Genomic DNA, 19,827 nt, shown 5'->3' with positions numbered 1-19,827 from the left:
GGGTGTGGAAATATATTAATGCCATAGCTTGACATTGGCATCTATTTCTATTGTTGCGATATATTTGTTGCACGTGTTGAATTTAGTTTTATAATAACTTTGCAACGATGAAAGTTAATGAACACTCTTGCAGGTACCACCCGTATTCACACTCAGACCTGAGTTTAGTCATTTTCCGATACGAGATTGGGGACGGGTTCTATAAACAAACAAACAACAAACAAACAACAACTTTGCAACGGCGCAAATCGGAGTCTTAGAATTGCGCGGGAGATTACGCGGGAGATCTATTAGTTTAATTATTGGGTCAGTTCGTTTCATGACGTGTCGAATACGTTTCAATATACTTTATCCCTACCGTTTTATTATATTTTTTACTTTATTAACTATTACTATACATATTTAATCTTAAATTATCATTTTAGTGGAACTATGTAAAAGGGGATCGTTGCTAGCGTCGAGATTGTCTTAACCCTGCCTTAGTCAGTTGAAAGTCTGATAGCATATGTTCCGTTTGATTTGACCAAACTAATGCCTTTCATTGCTTTATAATAAAAAGTGAACGAAATAACACGGCAGAAACCTCGACAGAAATAAAAACACGTTGTAATACGAAGCTATAGGATTTACCGAGCAATATGGTTTACTGAATTAAGAGGTCATGTAAAAATAAGCATTCTGCCAAATGAACCAAATCAGGTTCATTTTTTAAAGTAGCAAAAGTATAAAATGATACATTCAATCAAATCATGTGATGCAACTGGTACAGTGCTCTATATTTCCATCAATGTCCCAAAACAAATATCAAGTTCTGCCCGGGATCAGGTTCACTTCAAATACTCTTTGTAAAACCCAATATTTTCCAGATCGCACAACGATCGCCATTAAGCGATGAGCGATCCCAGTTGCAAGCGTAATGACGAATACAAAACCTAGCTTAGTGACATTTTGAAACGATTTGCAAAGCATGTCACTGACATGCTTTGCAAATTCAGATATGGACACTGATCATCAAACTCTACGGAAGAGAAACAACTTTGTGAGGTAAACGATAACACTGGTAAGAACACGGAAGATTAACAAATGACTAGCGACGAAAAGGACGAGGATTGCAAATAGAAAGTATACACCACAGACTGTATACGCATTTATCCATAATTAGACCTATTGCTAGCAAAACGGCTGACGTGGTAGACCCTGATTCGCAAAGTTATTAGAGGGCACGAAATGTTTGATCGAAAGTGCGCGGCGCTATATAGTAAATGCGCGGCGAGTAATTTACGAATTCGACAATATAATCCTTTAATGTTCTGATTATACATCAAAATAAATAATTTTAGACCAACATTAGGCTTAAAATGATAAAATGTATTTGTCTAAACATTTAGAATGTTTACATGTTGTAAAAAACACCGCCTTGATTTTACTTTGAAAATATGTACAACTTATTAAATCAACTGACACAAACTGCGTTAAGCATTTTATACATAACTTTTTCTAATTAACTAATTGTTGTATTTGATTGCAACTTTTGATTTGAATGTTAACCAAAGTAATATTTGAGATCAAAAAGCGCATATAATAGGTATGGAGCTAATACATAATATATATCTATATATAATCAGCGCAGCGCGCACTCGCTTTCGAATCGAGCGTTATCTTGTTCATGATGTTCTAAGACAGATGTATTGCTATGATTTCACTCCGCGTATCCTTGCGTGTTGAATGTGTTCAGTATGTTTTAAAATAAGTCATCACACCCTTGTGTTTGCTTCGGTACGTTCTAGTTTTCCCTGTTACTCATCCCTGTAGTAATCCAACAGCCTTTATATTTGTTCTGAATGTTAAATGGTGTAATCTTGTAGCTTATATTTTCAGCAAAATGAATTTTGTAAATTAATATGTTGGTCAGTGACTTAGTGTCCGCATTTCTTTCCTCATCGCGGCACCCTAACAATAGTGTAATGTGCCGGTCTCTACTGAAGGGTATCACTATTGCTCATCCGTTATTTGCAATGTATTCCCACTGTGATTAATCTTGATTGGACAATTATTTCTATGTTAAAGTTGAATTGTTCTTGCTGTTTGACGCATTTAAAAAGGTTGTGCTTATTCAAAACGGTAATGTACAAATATAAGAGTAAAAAGTGTACATTATTATCATAATCGAATCCATGTGATGCAATCAGCAGAGCACAGGCCCGCTCAGGGGCAGGAAATTCGTTTAAATATGGTGTTTTTTGAAGAACTTCGAGCAATACTACAGTTTGCAGGTTGAAGTATCAATGATAGCGTCAATAATAGCATTATTCAGTATTATCAGTCGTACAACTGCCCATCAGTTTAGCTTTTGTACTAAGATGATATACACCATGCCATGGTGTATCTTCATCGCACTGTTGTCTGTTAAATGTTAATCATTACTTCTGATCTCGGGATTGTGTGTAACAATACTTCATATTACTTATCCCAGCATAGCATCTAGCACAGGGATCTCGGAGGATTGTTAACTCCCGTATCCGTCCCGAAGTTTCAATTCTTTTATGTAACTTTGGTCGTGGTCCAATCGTGATGGTTTAGCTGTAAGCACTCACAGTGATGGTTGATATGTTGAGTCCGGGTGATATAGACGTTGCACTGGACCTTGGTAACTTGGATCTCACCAGTCGGGATGAAATGATCGACGAACTGACCAACAGAGATGGCATTATTCTTGACATAGTTAACGGTCATATCAGAGAGAATCTAGAGGATGAGCTGGTGCAGGAAGCTCTGAAAACGGGCGTGGATCTCAGGCACTATTCTCAGGAAATAGAGAAAGAGTTAGCTGCTGTAGAGGCAGCCTCCATCACTGATTACATCGGTGAAAGTAAGAAAATAGCTCAGCTTCACCAGGAAATGAAACAGTGCGACTCTATTCTCGAAACGATGGAACAGATGTTGGGAACGTTTCAGCAGGATCTGGGCAGTATATCAACGGAGATCCAGACTCTACAGGAAAAAAGCTTGGAAATGTCTGTGAAACTGGGAAACCGAAAGGAACTTAAAACTAAGCTATCCACATTTCTAGACAGTATCGTTGTGAGTCCAAAACTAGTTGAAACCCTAGTGAACACTTCAGTGGTCGAACAACCCTTCATGGATGCACTTCATGAACTGGACAAGAAACTTCAGTTTGCTGAGGCTGAACAACATACTCTGGCTTCAAATGATGTGTCTGACGTTTTAGACAAACTAAAAACGAAGGCTGTCATCAAGATTAGATTTTATATCTTGGAAAAGGTTCAGGAATATAAGAAGCCGATGTCAAACTATCAAGTGTTGCAAGAAACTCTGCTAAAATTCAAATATTACTACGAATTCCTTGTAATCCACTCTCCCACAACTGCTGCTGAAATAAAAATAGAGTACGTGGACACGGTCAGCAAAGTGTATTTCTCCTACTTCAAAACTTACCAGTCTCGGCTTATAAAGCTAGAGTATGAGGAGGTTCCAACCAAAGTTGATGTCATGGGAGCCGAGGACGAATCTAAAAGAAGTATCCAACTTTCCATGTTTTCCACCAGCAAGTCCATCAGGTCGCGGAGCACTGTCTTTACTCTGGGTAACCGGGACGATCTCATCAATAATCAGCTTGAGTGGCCTGTAATCATCCCCGTACACTCTGCCGACAAGAAATTCCCGTACGAAGCAATCTTCAGGAGCGTCCAGTTCTCGCTGATAGATAATGTATGTGCAGAGTACGGGTTCTTGGTCCACTTCTTCAAGGTCCGAGGTGAGAAAGCTCAGATTTTGTTCACTAACGTTATGGAGAGGACGTTGTCCCTTCTCATTAAATCAGTAGAATCGTACATGGAGAAATGTTACGATTGTATTGGCATAATGTTTTGTGCTCACATTACCATGCACTACCACGAACTTATGAAGAAACGTGGTTTTGGTGCTCTGGTTGGTTTCCACAACCAGCTCCTTCAGATCCTCTGGCCAAGGTTTACCTTCGTGTTGTCTCAAAACATTCACAGTATCCGAGAAACAGACCCTGGTAAACTCAGTGAACTAGACACCAGACCTCACTTTATCACCAGGAGGTTTGGAGAGTTTTACAGCGCTATTCACACCCTCAATGACAAGTTCCCAAACGATCAAACAGTTCGTTCCATGTCCCTTCTCCAAGTGGAGGTAGAAAATGTGATCCTCAGGATGGCAGCAGAGTTTCACGGTAGACAGGACCAACTGGTCTTTCTCATCAACAACTACGACCTCATGTTATCCGTGATGCAGTGCCGGACCACTGATACAAGTAAAGAAGTACTGAGCATCCAGGAGCTTCTAAACAAGCGTATCAATGAGTACGTAGATGAGGTTTTACTCCCACATTTCGGGGGCATGATCAGTTTCGTGAAGGACAACGAGAAAAAACTAGAAACCGCTGGACCCAACGGTGCTGGGATTAAAGTTAACGAGGGTTATATTAATCAAATAGTCAGAGGATTCAATCAGGACCATAAGAAATCAATAGACACTATCAATAGTGACGTGATGAGGCGTTTCACGAACTTTAACAACGGCACTGTTATCTTGCAGTCCGCCCTCACTAAAATGATCCAGTATTACAGCAGATTCCACAAGATATTATCTCAGCCTCCCTTCAAAACATTACCTTGTAGGATGGATATGATAAATGTTCATCATGTCATGGTCGAAGTTAAGAAGTATAAGAACCAGTTTTAAATTAACGGTATAAATACTTAATTGTTTTAGGGTATAGAAGAGCAAATCATAAGAATCTTATTTCATGAACTTTCAATGTTTTAATGGATTGCATGGATAGTGCATAGAATCTATTTGTTTTCTGAATGTGGTTTTAATCGAACATATTCAATATTCATGATATTACTTAATATTGAAGTGATCTGAATGGAATGGTTTTAAATGCGTTTCTAATTTAGATACTTAGAGTATCTAGGCCTTATTTTCAGCCAATAACTCGAGATGATGATAATTGTTGTTTTGGCAGATATGTTGCAAAACAATCTGAGATCCGAATCATCTGTGAATGTTTTTAGCCATAGGAACTGTATAGTTGATATATTTGCATAATTATGTTCTGAATAATTGTGATTTTTGCTGATGATATAAATGTAATTGAATTCAAACATGTTGAAAGTTTTCGTATATAATATTACCCAAATGTTTTGGAATGAGTGTAAATAACACTAGTTTCATTTTAATCTCATTTTCTGCTGTTTCCTCCACTTTCTCAAAACAACAAAATTGAGGATTGTAATATTTCAACACTTCCAATTTATAAATTTTTCTCCTTATCAACAACTTCACGCTTTATCACTTAAGGTAAGAATGGGCGCTAAAAACGGAGTAAAAGAAGAGCCAACCTCAAGCGATGATGAAGTGCCTCTGGCGTCGCGGAAGCGCAAGAAGCTGGTTCCAAAGGGGGAACCACAGTCAGAGGGTAGTGAGTCTGAAGCTGCTGTAAATGGAAACAGTGGGGAGGATTCCGACTATAAAAACAGTGACGATGATGTGCCTCTTTCCAAAAGAAAGGTGATAATTAGTTGGTAAATTTGTTTCAGCCTTTCCCCTTCTATTCAACCTATTTTCGGGGCACAGTTAATCGAAGCTTTGATGTAGCAATTACTGAAGAAAAAAACTAGTTAACTGTTTAGTTAGTAACCCACATTCTGGTTCAGGCGGAGAGTGATAGTGATGACGAAATTCCGTTAGCATCTCGTAAGAGAAAGGGTGGATCTCAAAAGATCAAGAAGCAGACCAAATACGACTCCAGCGACGAGGAGAATGTTCCGAAGAAGGTACCATGCCATTTCACGAGTGTTTGTTTTACAAGTTTTGACCATGCATTGGTGATGTTAATCAGTGATATATGTACCGTAACCATTGTATCCTGTATATTATCTACTCTTGACTGTGTCCTTTTGAAGCTGTCTGGGCCAGACAGACAAACGTTGGTTTAGAGTTTTTTTTTTATCTAGACACTTATTTTACTTCGGTGTATTCCAACAGCCACAATGTTACACAAGTGCAACCAGCCAATTACAGGAAGCCGAAGGATCTTTTTGGCCAGTGACGGTTAAGGTAGTGTGTACCATACTTTCTTCGTCCGAGACTTTGCTGCAATGTGCAGCTCCTCATTTAACCCTCACACCCGATTTCTCGAGTATTCGGCTGAGTAGACCGGGGGGCTGCATAGACCACTCATGATCCTTAGCTGAACGTCGACGACGCTCACCCCACGACCAGGCAGTCAGTGGGTTTCGAACTCGCAACCTAACGATTGTAAGACAGGCGTTCTAACCAACTGCGCTACCTGGCCGTTATAAAAAATAGGAAAAACTTAAAGCGATTAGGAGATATTCACCCTGTATACATTTCAGAAGAAAATAAAGAAGGAACCGGAAACTAACAATAAGAAAGTCGTCAAGAGAACGATAGTTCCACCAAAAGGCGAGGCAAAACGTAAGAAATTCCTGATTGCTATTATTAGTGTTCACAGTACAATAATTTATCACTATTATTCGAAATCATGTCAGTGTACTTTATGATTTAAATTTATGATTTAAATTTGTCTAAGTACTGGATCCCTTTTCCTATCCTCACTTCTCCCTTAGCCGGAAAGAAGCCGAAGAAAGAGAAAGAGCCAGATATCCCAATTTGGAAGTGGTGGCTGGAAGATAAACTACCAGAGGGACAGAAGTGGAGATCTCTTTCCCACAGCGGACCCGCATTTCCTGAGCCTTACGAGAGGTTACCCGGCCACATCAAGTTCAAATACGACGGTATGTTGGAACCTTGGTGAACTGTTTATTCTTTGGCGGTTTACTAGAGCTTGAATCTTAATTTGCCGAGATTATTTCAGTTGAAATTTATTCGTTATTAATTAGAATTTAATTGCGATTATGGATAACATAGCAATTCGTTGGCAACCACTCACCTCGGTATATATTACTCTTCTGATAATCCGAAATTATAGTGGCCTTGCCACTAGGATTTGGCATGACAACCATATGAAGGATTATTTTCATTCAACCTGCATAATATATCCCACATTTAGAGAGTGTATGAACTCTTTTAAACCAACCTTGCCGCACGAATACGATCTGCAGATTATGAATGGAAATTATGGACATTACATTTAATTTAATACTGTCATTATTTTGCAAATCACTATTGCAGGAAAGGTATTCCAGTTATCAGAACGAACGGAAGAAAACATGTCATTTTTCGCAAAAATGTTGGATCACGACTACACAACAAAAGTGGTCTTCAGGAAAAATTTCTTCGATGACCTCAGAAAGGTTGGTTCTTAAAACGCATCATCTCACTGATTCGTGCAGACTTTCTAGATGGTACTAATTTGAAATACTGTCTCCGCAGTATAACTTCATTAGCTCTATAATACCCATTATTCTGTCAAATCTGTGCACCGCCACTGAAACATATCGGCTTATATAAAATATATATTATTTATATAGTGATATACTGCGTATATACTACGTGGACTTATGTTTGGTACATTAGTGTATAGTACATGATGTGAATGTACAGTAAGTACATTGTGTGACTCACATGGTCTGGGGTATATAACAATTTCCTGCTTCCTGATCCTTATTTCTGTGTTATGTGTAATTTGCTGTTTACAGTGTTGTGTAAAATGCAGATGTACTTCTAACTTCGGTTAGTCGCAGTAATCTGGTATCTCGGCACAGCTTCTTGCTTTGGTGTATAGTTCCATGGTTGTAAGAAGTACGGTCACTGTAACTAGACAAGAGCTCCGTAGTGACCACTAAAGAGTCACTATATAGTTTATACTAGCTATATATAGTTACTATGTAGTATGTGCTATGTAGTGGCTACATAGTCGCTAAATAGCGACCACTGTCCGTGTATAACAACACACCATCAATTCCACATTACTGTGCAGTACACTGAGCAGCGTCTCTAACCTAATATCGTTTATACTCTGTTACTTTGTGTTCCAGAGCTTACTTTGAACACATAATAACCGACAAACAAACAAACATACAAACAAACAAATATACTCTTCACCATATCACAAACAGAGAGCTCCTGGCTCCTGATTTGCGAGTCCTGATTGTGAACCGTTAAAACGAGTACTCGAATACTTACTCTGTACGTACTTGAGTAACATTTAGTTACGGTGGGGTCTTACACATATCTTCGTGTTTTAATATAATGCAGAATGACGCAACTAAGTTGTGTTTCAGTTGAGCACATTATAACTTAGAGTGTGTTTCAGTTGAGCACATTATAACTTAGAGTGTGTTTCAGTTGATGACACAAGAGGAACGGGAGGTTTTGAAGAAGTTGGAGCTGTGTGACTTTTCCGCCATGCACCAGTATTACTTAGAAGAAGCAGCTAAGAGGAAAAATAGGACCAAGGAGGAAAAAGAGGTGAGGTTTTTATCTTAACTACTGTTTTTATCTTGATTGAAGTAATTAGTATTGTTATAATTAGTATTGTTATAATTAGTATTGTTACATATATTACATGATGTTTCCTAATGGCGGTGGTATTGAATGTACACTGATTATTGTTCAATACTATGATATTTAGTAATAAGTGAACATGGAATTTGGTGCACTGGCAAGAAAAGTATACTTGACCTTTTTAATGGTTTATGAGCCCTTTATGACCTTTTTTAAATCCAAAGTTTAAATTTGGGCGAGTTAAATATCCGATCAAGCACCCTATCAAGCGTTTGGATGCTGTGTGTGAACTTGAGAGAAGTTGGGTGGGTTGTCCCTTTTCTGAAATTAGTTCGTCAACATTGCAGTCCTCAATTCTTCTGCAGTGATTATTGATATCAAATACGGCTACAGTCCAGACACCGTTTAATTTTCTTGACATTAGGAGGCAGTTAATGCTGACTGGTTGTGGCTATTGACTGGCTATGTGGTTATGGGGATACTGACTTCAAGAGCTCAAAGAGAGATCTTGTCGTCACACGGGAGAGTAGCACAAGAAAATTTAATCAAATCAGTATAAAGGGTGCAATGTTCAATGTTCATGCTTCATTTCTCCCACTACCAATGGAATATGAGTTATTAACAAACCTATTTCAGTGTGTATTTAACTCTTCACCTTATTATCATCTACTTTTACTGAAGGTATAGATAGCATGGATAGAGCCACTGTTAATATTAGTTTTACCACAACACGCTAGGGAAGAGACTTTCGGCAGCGTGCAGTTAACACGTGATAAGATCCTGTCCTGGCCGTTCTATAACCAATAAAACACGTACTAATTAACGTACGTGTATCCCTTAGGGCCTGTGCGTAACTACTGGTTGCCTTCTATTGCCCTCTATATCCTGTTCTTTGACGTCGTACACCGCATATTATTGTTAATGTCTTTTGAGCTATAAACTACGGTATTCTACAATATACACACAGACCAGTATAAAGTGTGGTGAACACTAAAATGTATTAGTTTCCATAAATCCGTATGTTAACTCAGATATGATCTACATACCAATAAAATAATTTGATCTATAAATACATCATACTTTCTAACCAATGGAAAAGTAGATAAGATATTAAAAAAGATACCTAACTTTTGGTGAATTCGAGTCAATAATGCTGGCGGTTAATAATAAATAATATCCTAAAATATTCTGCTCCACTACAAGTGAAACAGTTTTGTTAGATGTTGTTGGAGGGTTTGTAATTCATTTAACTGCTTATAATATCACATGTATGACATATACCTGACTCCAAATTTGTGTATTATTAATAAACTTTATTTCATTACGTTTATCTGCCTCAGTAACTCAGCAATAAGCTATAAATTGTAAAGATCAGGATAAAAAACATATATGTCAATTTATATACTAATAATATTTCACCAAATTACTAATTTTCCAACAATTTCATAACAGTACCCACTCACTCTCCAGGAACTAAAAGTCAAGAACAAAGCAATAGCTGACGTGTATGGTTTGTGTAAAGTGGACGGTCACATTCAGAAAGTTGGTAATTTCCGGATAGAACCTCCAGGCTTGTTCCGAGGTCGAGGAGACCATCCCAAACAGGGCAAGGTAAGAAGAAACTTAGATATTTAATGTTCCTCCCCAGATTTAAAATGGGACCGCTACTAATTATTTAATAGCAGAATACAACTAATTTCCGGCCTGTTTTTTTATAGACAAGTCTATGTTGCAACTTAACGCCCTGGAATAATCTGCAACACTTTATACGATCATATGATACCTCTCATTAAATTAAATGACGTAATGTGTTTTTATTACCAACGTAATGCTCTCCTCTTGTCAGATCAAATTACGGACTCCTCCAGAGTCTATCATTATAAACATCGGTAAAGGTGAAACTGCCCCGAAGTGCCCTGAAGGACACAAGTGGAAAGCAGTTCAACACGACAACAAGGTGTGTGTTACGCTCTATAACGTGTTACGCTCTATAACGTGTTACGCTCTATAACGTGTTACGCTCTATAACGTGTTACGCTCTATAACGTGTTACGCTCTATAATGTGTTACGCTCTATAACGTGTTACGCTCTACAACGTGTTACGCTCTACAACGTGTTACGCTCTACAACGTGTTACGCTCTATAACGTGTTACGCTCTATAACGTGTTACGCTCTATAACGTGTTACGCTCTATAACGTGTTACGCTCTATAACGTGTTACGCTCTATAACGTGTTACGCTCTATAACGTGTTACGCTCTATAACGTGTTACGCTCTATAACGTGTTACGCTCTATAACGTGTTACGCTCTATAACGTTAATTTATCTGTATTCTAAATTCAATAATCGGTTGAGGGGTCAATATGGACTGTTCTGTTCCATGTAAAACTTGTGTAGACTATATTGTTAACACTGCACTGCACTGGGTTCTGGTGTGTGGTGTGCATTACTCTTAAAAGTAATCTTTACAGGTCACGTGGTTAGCGTGTTGGAAGGAGAATGTGTTGGGTAATTTCAAGTATGTCATGTTGAACCCTACCTCTAAGTTGAAAGGAGAAAAAGATCACGCCAAGTACGAGACTGCGCGCAATCTGAAGGTAAGTAAACTGTGACATTTTGCTCGAAAGGGTCTTCCGAAATCGCGCGCAGCGCGTAAAAAGCATAAATGGGAAGCATTTCACTGGTAACTTAGAAAATTTTCGCACAAAGAACGGTCCGTCTCCGTAAAATTTCTATGTCCTAGAATGTTCGATTACTGCGAGTGAAGTGCTGGAAGCAAAGCTTCTCGATCCTTGGCCGCTCGTATGAAAGCATAACCTGTATCTGCAATCGTCACAAGCCAATTTTAATTGGATAAACTGACTTCCTGAACCCTTCCTTTCGGAATAAACTTTCACCCTTTCTCCAGACATGCAAATTTCAATTATGCCTCATATGGGATATTCATTGACAACTTAAATGTGTTACATATTCTTTATGAGATGTCTGAGAAAATTTAAGCGGAAGATTGAATCAAGCAAGCTGTGACGTCCCATACTAGCACGTGGCTTATTTACTGTAATTTCAGAACTGCGTAGAAAAGATTCGGGAGAACTATCGTTCAGATTTCCAAAGCAAAGAGATGATGGTCAGACAGAGAGCAGTGGCGCTGTATTTTATCGACAAGCTCGCTTTGAGGGCTGGAAACGAGAAGGATGACGATGAAGCTGATACGGTCGGATGTTGTTCTCTGAGAGTTGAACATATTAGTAAGTTATTCAAGTTTATTCTGATTGTGTTTTGGAAAATGTGTGAGGTACATGTTGACTGATGTAGTACTTTTCACTAGATTCTAGGTAGTATGTCAGAACTCCCCGAAGAAACGCCAGCTATAAAGCAGGAGATGACAGATCATGATGAGATGTTTCCGTCAACTACAATCTCAAGTGTGTTAGAGGTTTTCAAGCAGGAGTTGGGAGCTTTAAAAACAGAAGGAGACTGCACCATTACAACTCTTCTTATTTCCGAACCTGCTGGGGTCGCTAAATATGAAATCATTCCCGAAGAGCCCATTGTGACTGAGAATGCTGCTCCAGAGAAACACGGTGTTGTTATATCTGGGGAACCTGATGGAGAGATTGGCTTTTTTCGAGATGAAAATAATCAATACTGCTGTACCTTGTGTAGCTATGCTTCTCACACCAGACTTGGCCTCAATGATCACCAAAGTAGAGTCCATGGAAGAAAACGAAGCAGAAACTCTCATAGTATGATTTTTCCCTGCTCGCTGTGTAGTTTTAAAGGATCACGTGGAGATCTCTATAAACACAGGAAAAATATTCACGGTCATGAACTAGGGAGTTTGAAAACACTCAAACACTGTTGTTCGATTTGCAACACGAAATTCCTAAACGCAAAATGTTTGGCTAAACACAAGGTTCGGCACTTTATCAAAACCGACTATAAATGCAACCATTGCAGTTTATTTTTCAGCCATGTTGGAAGTTTGGAGACTCATGTTTCTCAACGCTGTCAATCTGGACTCAAAAAAGAAGTGAACTGTCCGCATTGTGATGCTAAATACTTTACCAAGGATAGGATGAAGTATCATTTAATACACTCTCACAAATCATTGTTGTCAGAGGAAGAAATCATGGCGAACTCTCATGTATACGTATGTTCAGTAACAGATTGTAAAAAAAGGTTTAGATCTCTTCGATCTCTTGATAATCATAAGAAGACCCACAAGCCTTATTCTTCTTGCCCTCACTGTGGAAGGTTCTTTCGATATTTGAGCAAACATATGAAACGGATTCATTCAGATCCGAGAGGCTTGAAAAGGATTTTTTCCTGTTCGTTGTGTAGTTTTAAAGGATCACCCGGAGAACTGTATGAACACCGAAAAACCGATCACGTTCATGAACTAAAGAAATTAAGCCGAATCAGTTGCCCTTTTGCTGGATGCAAGAAGACGTTTAGATATCCGTTTATGCTAAGTAAACATATTAGATGTAAACACAGTGAGAGTGCTTCTGGTTCCGGAAGCACGAAAACAGCCCAGACGAATTGTTCTAACTTGATTTTAGATTCAAAGGAAACCACTTTCACGTGTAAGGACTGCTCCGAGACGTTTACCACAGAAATCGAATTAGACCTCCACAAACTATCCGTTGCACACAAACAGAAACTTTTCGGCAACAATTTTAAAAAGATTGAAAAGATTGAATATAAGATGAAACCTTTTCAATGTAATATTTGTTCTAAACGGTTGGCGACAAAAATCAATTTGATGCGTCATCAAATGATCCATAGCGGCAAACAAATAGGAAAAATGTCCTGTCCTGAATGTAACATTCTATTATATTCAAAAAGAAATCTCAAAAATCATATTATGCGCAAACACATGCTCAAGGAATCCTTGCCTCCCGAGAATCCTGTTTGTAAGGGGTGTAACGAGATATTCCGAAATGAAAAGGTTTTGAGAAAACATATGAAGTATTGTGTTCATATTCATTAACATAGCAGCGAAGAGGACGTGATTGAAATTTAAAATTTATTTTTGGTTATCGAAGTAAGATACATTTCAAGTGAATAATATTATGATGATATTTATCTATTTAATCGTTTTACCGTTATTTACTGAACGTTAAACAAACTCAGACACCTATCAGCTGTGTTATTGTAATTAATATTGACATGTAATTGGTTTCACTTGATAACAATTCACTATAATATAATGATAGGATCAGTCCATTGTATTATTTTTATTCCGTAACTTATGGAAATTTGGTATTACTCTGCCACCTAATATTTACCAAAAAACACTGCAACGAAAATGTATACTTCTAACTACTGCCAACTAAGTACATAATTTCACAGCCTCACAAATAACGAGTCTAAATATAGCCCAATTTCAGAGCTACACGAGAAGTGGGAGGACAAGGAGTTTGTTGTGGAGTTTGATTTCCTGGGAAAAGATTCGATCAGATATCAGAACTGGGTGGCTGTTAACAAGAGAGTCTACAAGAATCTCAAGATATTTGTCAAGGATAAGGAGCCGGGGGATGATCTCTTTGACAGACTCAACACAAGCAAGATGAATGAATATCTTGGTAAGATTATCGTCTGTACCGTCACAGCCCAAACTAACCCAATACCCTGTCCTTCCTGAATTCATTTATTTGCAGTCTAACCTCCCACTAGATAAAATTCCAGGTTCAACGTCCTGCTTCCTCCCTCATTGAGATTTCCAAAACTCACCCTCCCAATCCTCCCCCGCCCCCCCCCCCCCCCGCCTACTTATCCTCCCAACCCCCGGCCCCCTCCGCCCCTACTGACCCTAACAACCCTCCCCCTACTGACCCTCTTAACCCCCCTCCCTACTTACCCTCCCCCTACTCACCCTCCAAACCCTCCCCCTACTGACCCTTCCGACCCCCCTCTATCGACCCTCCCAACCCCCTCCCCCTACTGACCCTCCCAACCCCCTCCCCCTACTCACCCTCCCAATCCTCCCCCCGCCTACTTACCCTCCCCACCCCCGGCCCCCTCCGGCTCTACTGACCCTCCCAACCCTCTCCCTAATGACCCTCCCAACCCCCCCGGCCCCCTCCCTACTGACCCTCCCAACCCCCTCTCCCTACTGACCCTCCCAACCCCCCCCCTCTACTGACTCTCTCAACCCCCCTCCCTCCATACTTACCCTCCCAACCCCCCCCCTCTACTGACCCTCCCAACCCCCACTCCCTACTGACCCTCCCAACCCCCCTCTACTGACCCTCCCAACCCCCCCCCCTCTACTGACCCTCCCAACCCCCTCCCCCTACTGACCCTCCAAACCCTCCCCCTACTGACCCTCCCAACCCCCCCCCTCTACTGACCCTCCCAACCCCCCTCCCTACTGACCCTCCCATCCCCCCCCCCCCCTCTACTGACCCTCTCAACCCCCCCTCCCGTCCCTCCCTACTTACCCTCCCCCTACTGACCCTCCAAACCCTCCCCCTACTGACCCTCCCAACCCCCCCCCCCCCCCTACTGACCCTCCCAACCCCCCCCCCCCCCCTACTGACCCTCCCAACCCTCTCCCTACTGACCCTCCCAACCCTTTCCCTACTGACCCTCCCAACCCCCCCCCCTCTACTGACCCTCCCAACCCCCTCTCCCTCCCTACTGACGTCTGACCCTCCCAACCCCCCCTCCCTCCCTAATTACCCTCCCCCTACTGACCCTCCCAACCCCCCCTCTACTGACCCTCTCAACCCCCCTCCCTCTCTACTTACTCTCCCCCTACTGACCCTCCAAACCCTCCCCCTACTGACCCTCCCAACCCCCCACCCCTACTGACCTTCCCAACCCCCCCCCCCCCCTACTGACCCTCCCAACCCCCTCTCCCTCCCTACTGACCCTCCCAACCCCCAGGTACACTAATGGACGGTTTGACTGCTAAAGTGTTCCGTACTTACAACGCTTCCTGGACTTTACAGCAGCAGTTGCAGGAGCAGACAGATAGTAAGAGTGATCTCCCAAACCTTGTTCTTACTTATAACAGAGCAAACAGAGCTGTAGCTGTTCTCTGTAACCATCAGGTTAGTTTTAGATCTACCGCTTAGCATCCTCAAGGGTCAGGGACTGAGGGTTAACAGGATTTACAGACTTTTCCATCAGGCACTATATCTGAATAGACTATATATTTCTTGAAAAGGTTATATAATTTATTTTCTCTCTTACTTAATGTTACGTTTCAAACGAATAACGATCCAATACGTGATTTGCCCCTCACTAACTATACTTCCCATCACAGCGCGCAGCCCCCAAGACATTCGACAAACAGATGGAGAACCTTGGGAATCAGAAAGACGCCAAGAAAGAAGATGTAGCTAAACAGAAAGGGGTTTACAAAGAGGCGAAAAACTATTACAGACATCATCGGAACAATGACAAAGCCAAGAAGTAAGTTATTTTATCGGAACAATGACAAAGCCAAGAAGTAGGTTATTTTATCGGAACAATGACAAAGCCAAGAAGTGGGTTATTTTGCCGATGAAATTTGCTTATTTGATTTTTGGTCAATCTTTTGATCTGGAAATTTGACGGAAAATCGAAATTCAAAACACTGAACAATGTAAATATAGGTACTCTTAACAGTGGTGTCTGCGCGAGGCATTGTTGTTTTACTTGGTTCTACTTAATCCGAAAATCAAATCCCTCCTAGCGATTAATCTCGTAGATCACAAGACGGACTAGTTAGTTTAGTTCTCCCGGAGAATGTTGATATTCCAGGTTTCTAATAAAATATTTTCCAGACGGTACGAGATTGAGAAGAGGAAATTAGAACGTTTACAGGAGGCCCTGCTCAAACTTCAAGTCAAAGAAACTGACAAGGCTGAGAACAAGACCATTGCCTTGGGAACCAGTAAACTTAACTATCTTGACCCCAGAATTACCGTCGCTTGGTAAGATCGCGATCGTTTGTTGCAATTTAATTAAAGTACTTTAAAAACGATCTTAAAACCCGAAATTTGTAACCCAAACGATCTGTATCTAGCGTTTCATCAAAACATTGCTCAGGACAAAGAGGTTCACCGTTCCGATTGAGAAAGTATACAACAAAACGCAGCGAGAGAAGTTCTTGTGGGCGATAGAAATGGCGACTGCTGACTTTGAATGGTGACACTCTCCAACCCTCCGGAAAACATCTCCCCCTAGATCTACAATTATCCCAAGCACAACACCTATCATAAGATAGGACTCGTTATTTGACCAGAGGAACATGTCAGTCACATGCTTCTTTAATAATCATTCGTCATGCACATCATTCCTTCCGTCAGAACATGTCATGTGACCAGCATACCGTCTCCGTTTTAATGATATATATTTAAATTTATTACATTTTCACATCATACCAAGTGGTTGGCAGTATTTGAAAAATGGGGTGCGATTATTACAATTATTATTATAATAATTTTCTGAGGATTGTAATTGTATTTGAATTCAATAAAAGTGACCTCTGCTACTTGTATTAATTAACCGGAGCTTAATTTTGACACGCATATAAACATAATCTGCTTTGTTATTTACGTCAAATTATTTTCTATTTTTTGGATTTAATGTTATTAACGCATTGTTCGTTACAATTAGGTTACAATTTTGAGACAAAACTTTTAAGCGCTTGCGCGAGGTATCATGTGATCTGTTGATTCAGTTTAAGAAATAAATATTTATTGTGAAAGTGTAAGATAGCCAATAGTCCTGTCCAAATCTGTAAATTTTAGGACTCTTGATAAGGGGCAGATAATAGATGATTGATGGTGCAGCAAAAACAATATTACCGTAACTCTCAATAGAACTTTGATGTAACTGAATATTTCATTTATTAATATGAAATATTTCTGGAGTATTTTTGCCGCGACCTGGTTACTGATATACAATTAACCTTGTGTTTGTAATCCTCTAATCAAATGTCTGTTTCTCCTGCATCACACTTTTATAGTCTATTTATTGAGTAGAAGCAATTCTGTCTTATTCTTTAATGGCTTAGTTGAATTAACGTATTCTGGGCCAGGGCCATGATGAGGCAATAATTATATAATATATATTATATTTGGCCACCCTGAGTCTGACCTGTGACCGCAATTCAAGAAAACATTATTTGCCCACGATAATTTACTGTTAACTGTGGATATGATGAGTTGCAGTTATTTGCTGTATTTTTCATTTAAAATTATTCTTTCTTGGAGAAAACGGGCATTTAAAGGGTTGAAATAATAAATGGCTTCTTAAACCAGATAGTCTTCAAAAGGATTGGAAGATTTAAAACATTTTTACTTACAGAATTAGAAGTGATATATATTTCGGTTATTTGATGTGTCCTGGATCTTACGAACTGTGAAGTGTTATCTTGGTAACTGTTGCTTACTTTTATTTCTAGACTCTTCTTTGTTCACTTCACCCAAGTTTAGACAAAATATGGTCTAAATTACAAAAATGATAACGGAGACGAATACTTAACGCATGATGTATAATGTATCATGCACTAAATTACAGATGCAACTTATCTCGTTAATAGACCCTGCAAACCAGATGGTTGCTATGTACAAAGACTGGTTGCTAAGTTCTACGTCCGTGCTGTATTTGTTTGGAATTGGCAGTTGTACTCCACAAATATGAGCTGGGATATTGAGTTTCTTTAATTTCGTTACATGGTCCAGCGTACTTGCACTTGGAGTTGACTGTGACTCTTCTTCTTGACTTTCGTTGACAATTTCGATTTTTCAAGTTAATTTGTTACACTGACTCCAGCTTGTCCGTCGTCTACAGTCTAAAAACATTACTTGGCTGCTCCCTCGACCGAATTTTCTGGCGATAGAGATCATAATACTTGATACGTTGTAAACCACTTTTCGCAGAAAAGGGGTATACAACATTACAACGTGTATCAAAGAATTTCGCCTAACAGTAACATAATCTTAACCCCAGACTCAAGGGCGGCTCTAGAAAACACGACTCTCTGGGAGGGAGCTGCGTCTCCAGTCTTGTTTTGGCCGTCTTATGAGTATCAGAACCCAAGGTGGCCGTGGACTGTGGACTGTGGAGTAGGTTCTTGCTGTTTGCGTTTCTCGGCCCTTACCTTTCTGCACACTGTTATATTATGTTGGCTGTGGACCTTACCTGTCGTGTATTGATACACCTTGCATACCACTTAAACTTTGATCGCGCGCTGTCATCAATATTGAATATGCAACGTATAAGTAGTATAGTGTATCAATCGCGCACTAGTGGGGCGCGATTAGATTTTGACCGTTCTGTGTACATTATACATGCTTATACGCTTTTGTTTTATGATTATATAAGGGGCCATCTACTTAGGACGTCCGCGGCAAATAGGGAGGGGGTGGTTTTGGAATTTCGGACAAATCCGGACAGGGGGAGGGGTGGTTTCTGAAAATCTGCGATTTTGGCGGACGTCCTAACACCTAAGAGTAAGTAGATGCCAGATGGCCCCTAAAATTATAAGCTGTGTGCTGTGGGGTTGTGAAAGTAAGCTATAATCTATATACCAATGTATTTTTTACACTGATTTCGAATAACAAATAAGACCTATTACAATTAGCATACAAATTATTTCTTGACGAGTTATATAATTATAGCACTACTAGTTAATAAACAAATAAGGCCATTGTTGTCAGACGCACGCACGTGACAGGCTTGTAAAACGATATTTGAGCTGTTTATGCTTTAAGATTCGAGTTAGTTTTGGTTTTGAAATAATCGTGAAGATAATATAAAGATTTGAAATTGAAGTGCAAATTTGTGCACCTTAACTTTAAATGCTTACCATGTGCCATCAAAATCGAAATCATCATTTACAAATGTACACAGAACGGTCAAAATTTGATTGCGCCCCGTTACGTGGCCCAGTGGTGCATCTCGCTGATTTATGATTTAACGATTGGTTCATCATCACATCATCACATGTGACATGGTTGTGAGAAACATTATCAATAAATGTTTTTGCCATGAAACGGACCAAACTGATCCTAACTCATATTCCACTCATCATAGCATATCGCTTCAGCATGTACAAAGGGCATTTAACCTCAATCAGTTTAATGTAGTGAAATGACTGGTGTGAATGAAGTAGTGTACTAATACAAGTTGGAGAGGATCAGGTAAGCTTAGTCAGCATCCATGATGTTACAAACCCTCTGGGACATTACTGCGCCCAGTCTCCAAAGTTACAGTAAATTCCTACTACGGACAAACAAACACAGACAAAACACCAACAAGAAACTGATATACACTAGCTAGCTCAGAGAGGAAATGAGTACCGGCTCAGGAGGTATGTCAAAACAGGGCGCCCTTT

General features: G+C 39.9%; 2 protein-coding genes across 3 annotated transcripts in view; both read left to right on the top strand.

Annotated features, from left to right (window-relative positions):
* LOC134826149 (DNA topoisomerase I, mitochondrial-like) overlaps nt 1-17,885 on the top strand; it is a 98,568-nt gene extending 80,683 nt beyond the window's left edge. Inside the window, exons 2-16 of one of the 2 annotated variants that reach the window (XM_063838441.1) lie at nt 5,353-5,562; nt 5,709-5,828; nt 6,411-6,492; nt 6,645-6,812; nt 7,210-7,331; nt 8,326-8,448; nt 9,955-10,095; nt 10,331-10,441; nt 10,958-11,083; nt 11,554-11,734; nt 13,883-14,077; nt 15,384-15,550; nt 15,766-15,914; nt 16,268-16,417; nt 16,533-17,885. In XM_063838441.1, the coding sequence (XP_063694511.1) occupies nt 5,359-5,562; nt 5,709-5,828; nt 6,411-6,492; nt 6,645-6,812; nt 7,210-7,331; nt 8,326-8,448; nt 9,955-10,095; nt 10,331-10,441; nt 10,958-11,083; nt 11,554-11,734; nt 13,883-14,077; nt 15,384-15,550; nt 15,766-15,914; nt 16,268-16,417; nt 16,533-16,635 (2,142 nt within the window). In that variant the 5' untranslated portion in view covers nt 5,353-5,358 and the 3' untranslated portion in view covers nt 16,636-17,885. Of the gene's footprint in view, nt 1-5,324; nt 5,563-5,708; nt 5,829-6,410; nt 6,493-6,644; nt 6,813-7,209; nt 7,332-8,325; nt 8,449-9,954; nt 10,096-10,330; nt 10,442-10,957; nt 11,084-11,553; nt 11,735-13,882; nt 14,078-15,383; nt 15,551-15,765; nt 15,915-16,267; nt 16,418-16,532 lie in introns of those variants that run through there. The other variant, XM_063838442.1, reaches the window with a different exon arrangement.
* Nucleotides 2,483-5,231, top strand: LOC134826150 (vacuolar protein sorting-associated protein 52 homolog). Its single transcript, XM_063838443.1, has one exon. The coding sequence runs from the start codon at nt 2,599-2,601 to the stop codon at nt 4,729-4,731; it is 2,133 nt and encodes a 710-aa protein (XP_063694513.1). The 5' UTR covers nt 2,483-2,598; the 3' UTR covers nt 4,732-5,231.
* Nucleotides 17,886-19,827: the final 1,942 nt, after the last annotated feature.

Source organism: Bolinopsis microptera, chromosome 1, assembly GCF_026151205.1.
Source record: "Bolinopsis microptera isolate Bmic1 chromosome 1, MBARI_Bmic_1.0, whole genome shotgun sequence".
NCBI classification, from domain to species: Eukaryota; Metazoa; Ctenophora; class Tentaculata; order Lobata; family Bolinopsidae; genus Bolinopsis; species Bolinopsis microptera.
The sequence above is the reverse complement of the archived record's forward strand: the minus strand, read 5'-3'. Positions and strand labels throughout refer to the sequence as shown.

Coding starts and splice junctions, on each gene's coding strand:
- LOC134826150 (XM_063838443.1), top strand. CDS start 2,599: ATGGTTGATATGTTGAGTCCGGGTGATATAGACGTTGCACTGGACCTT.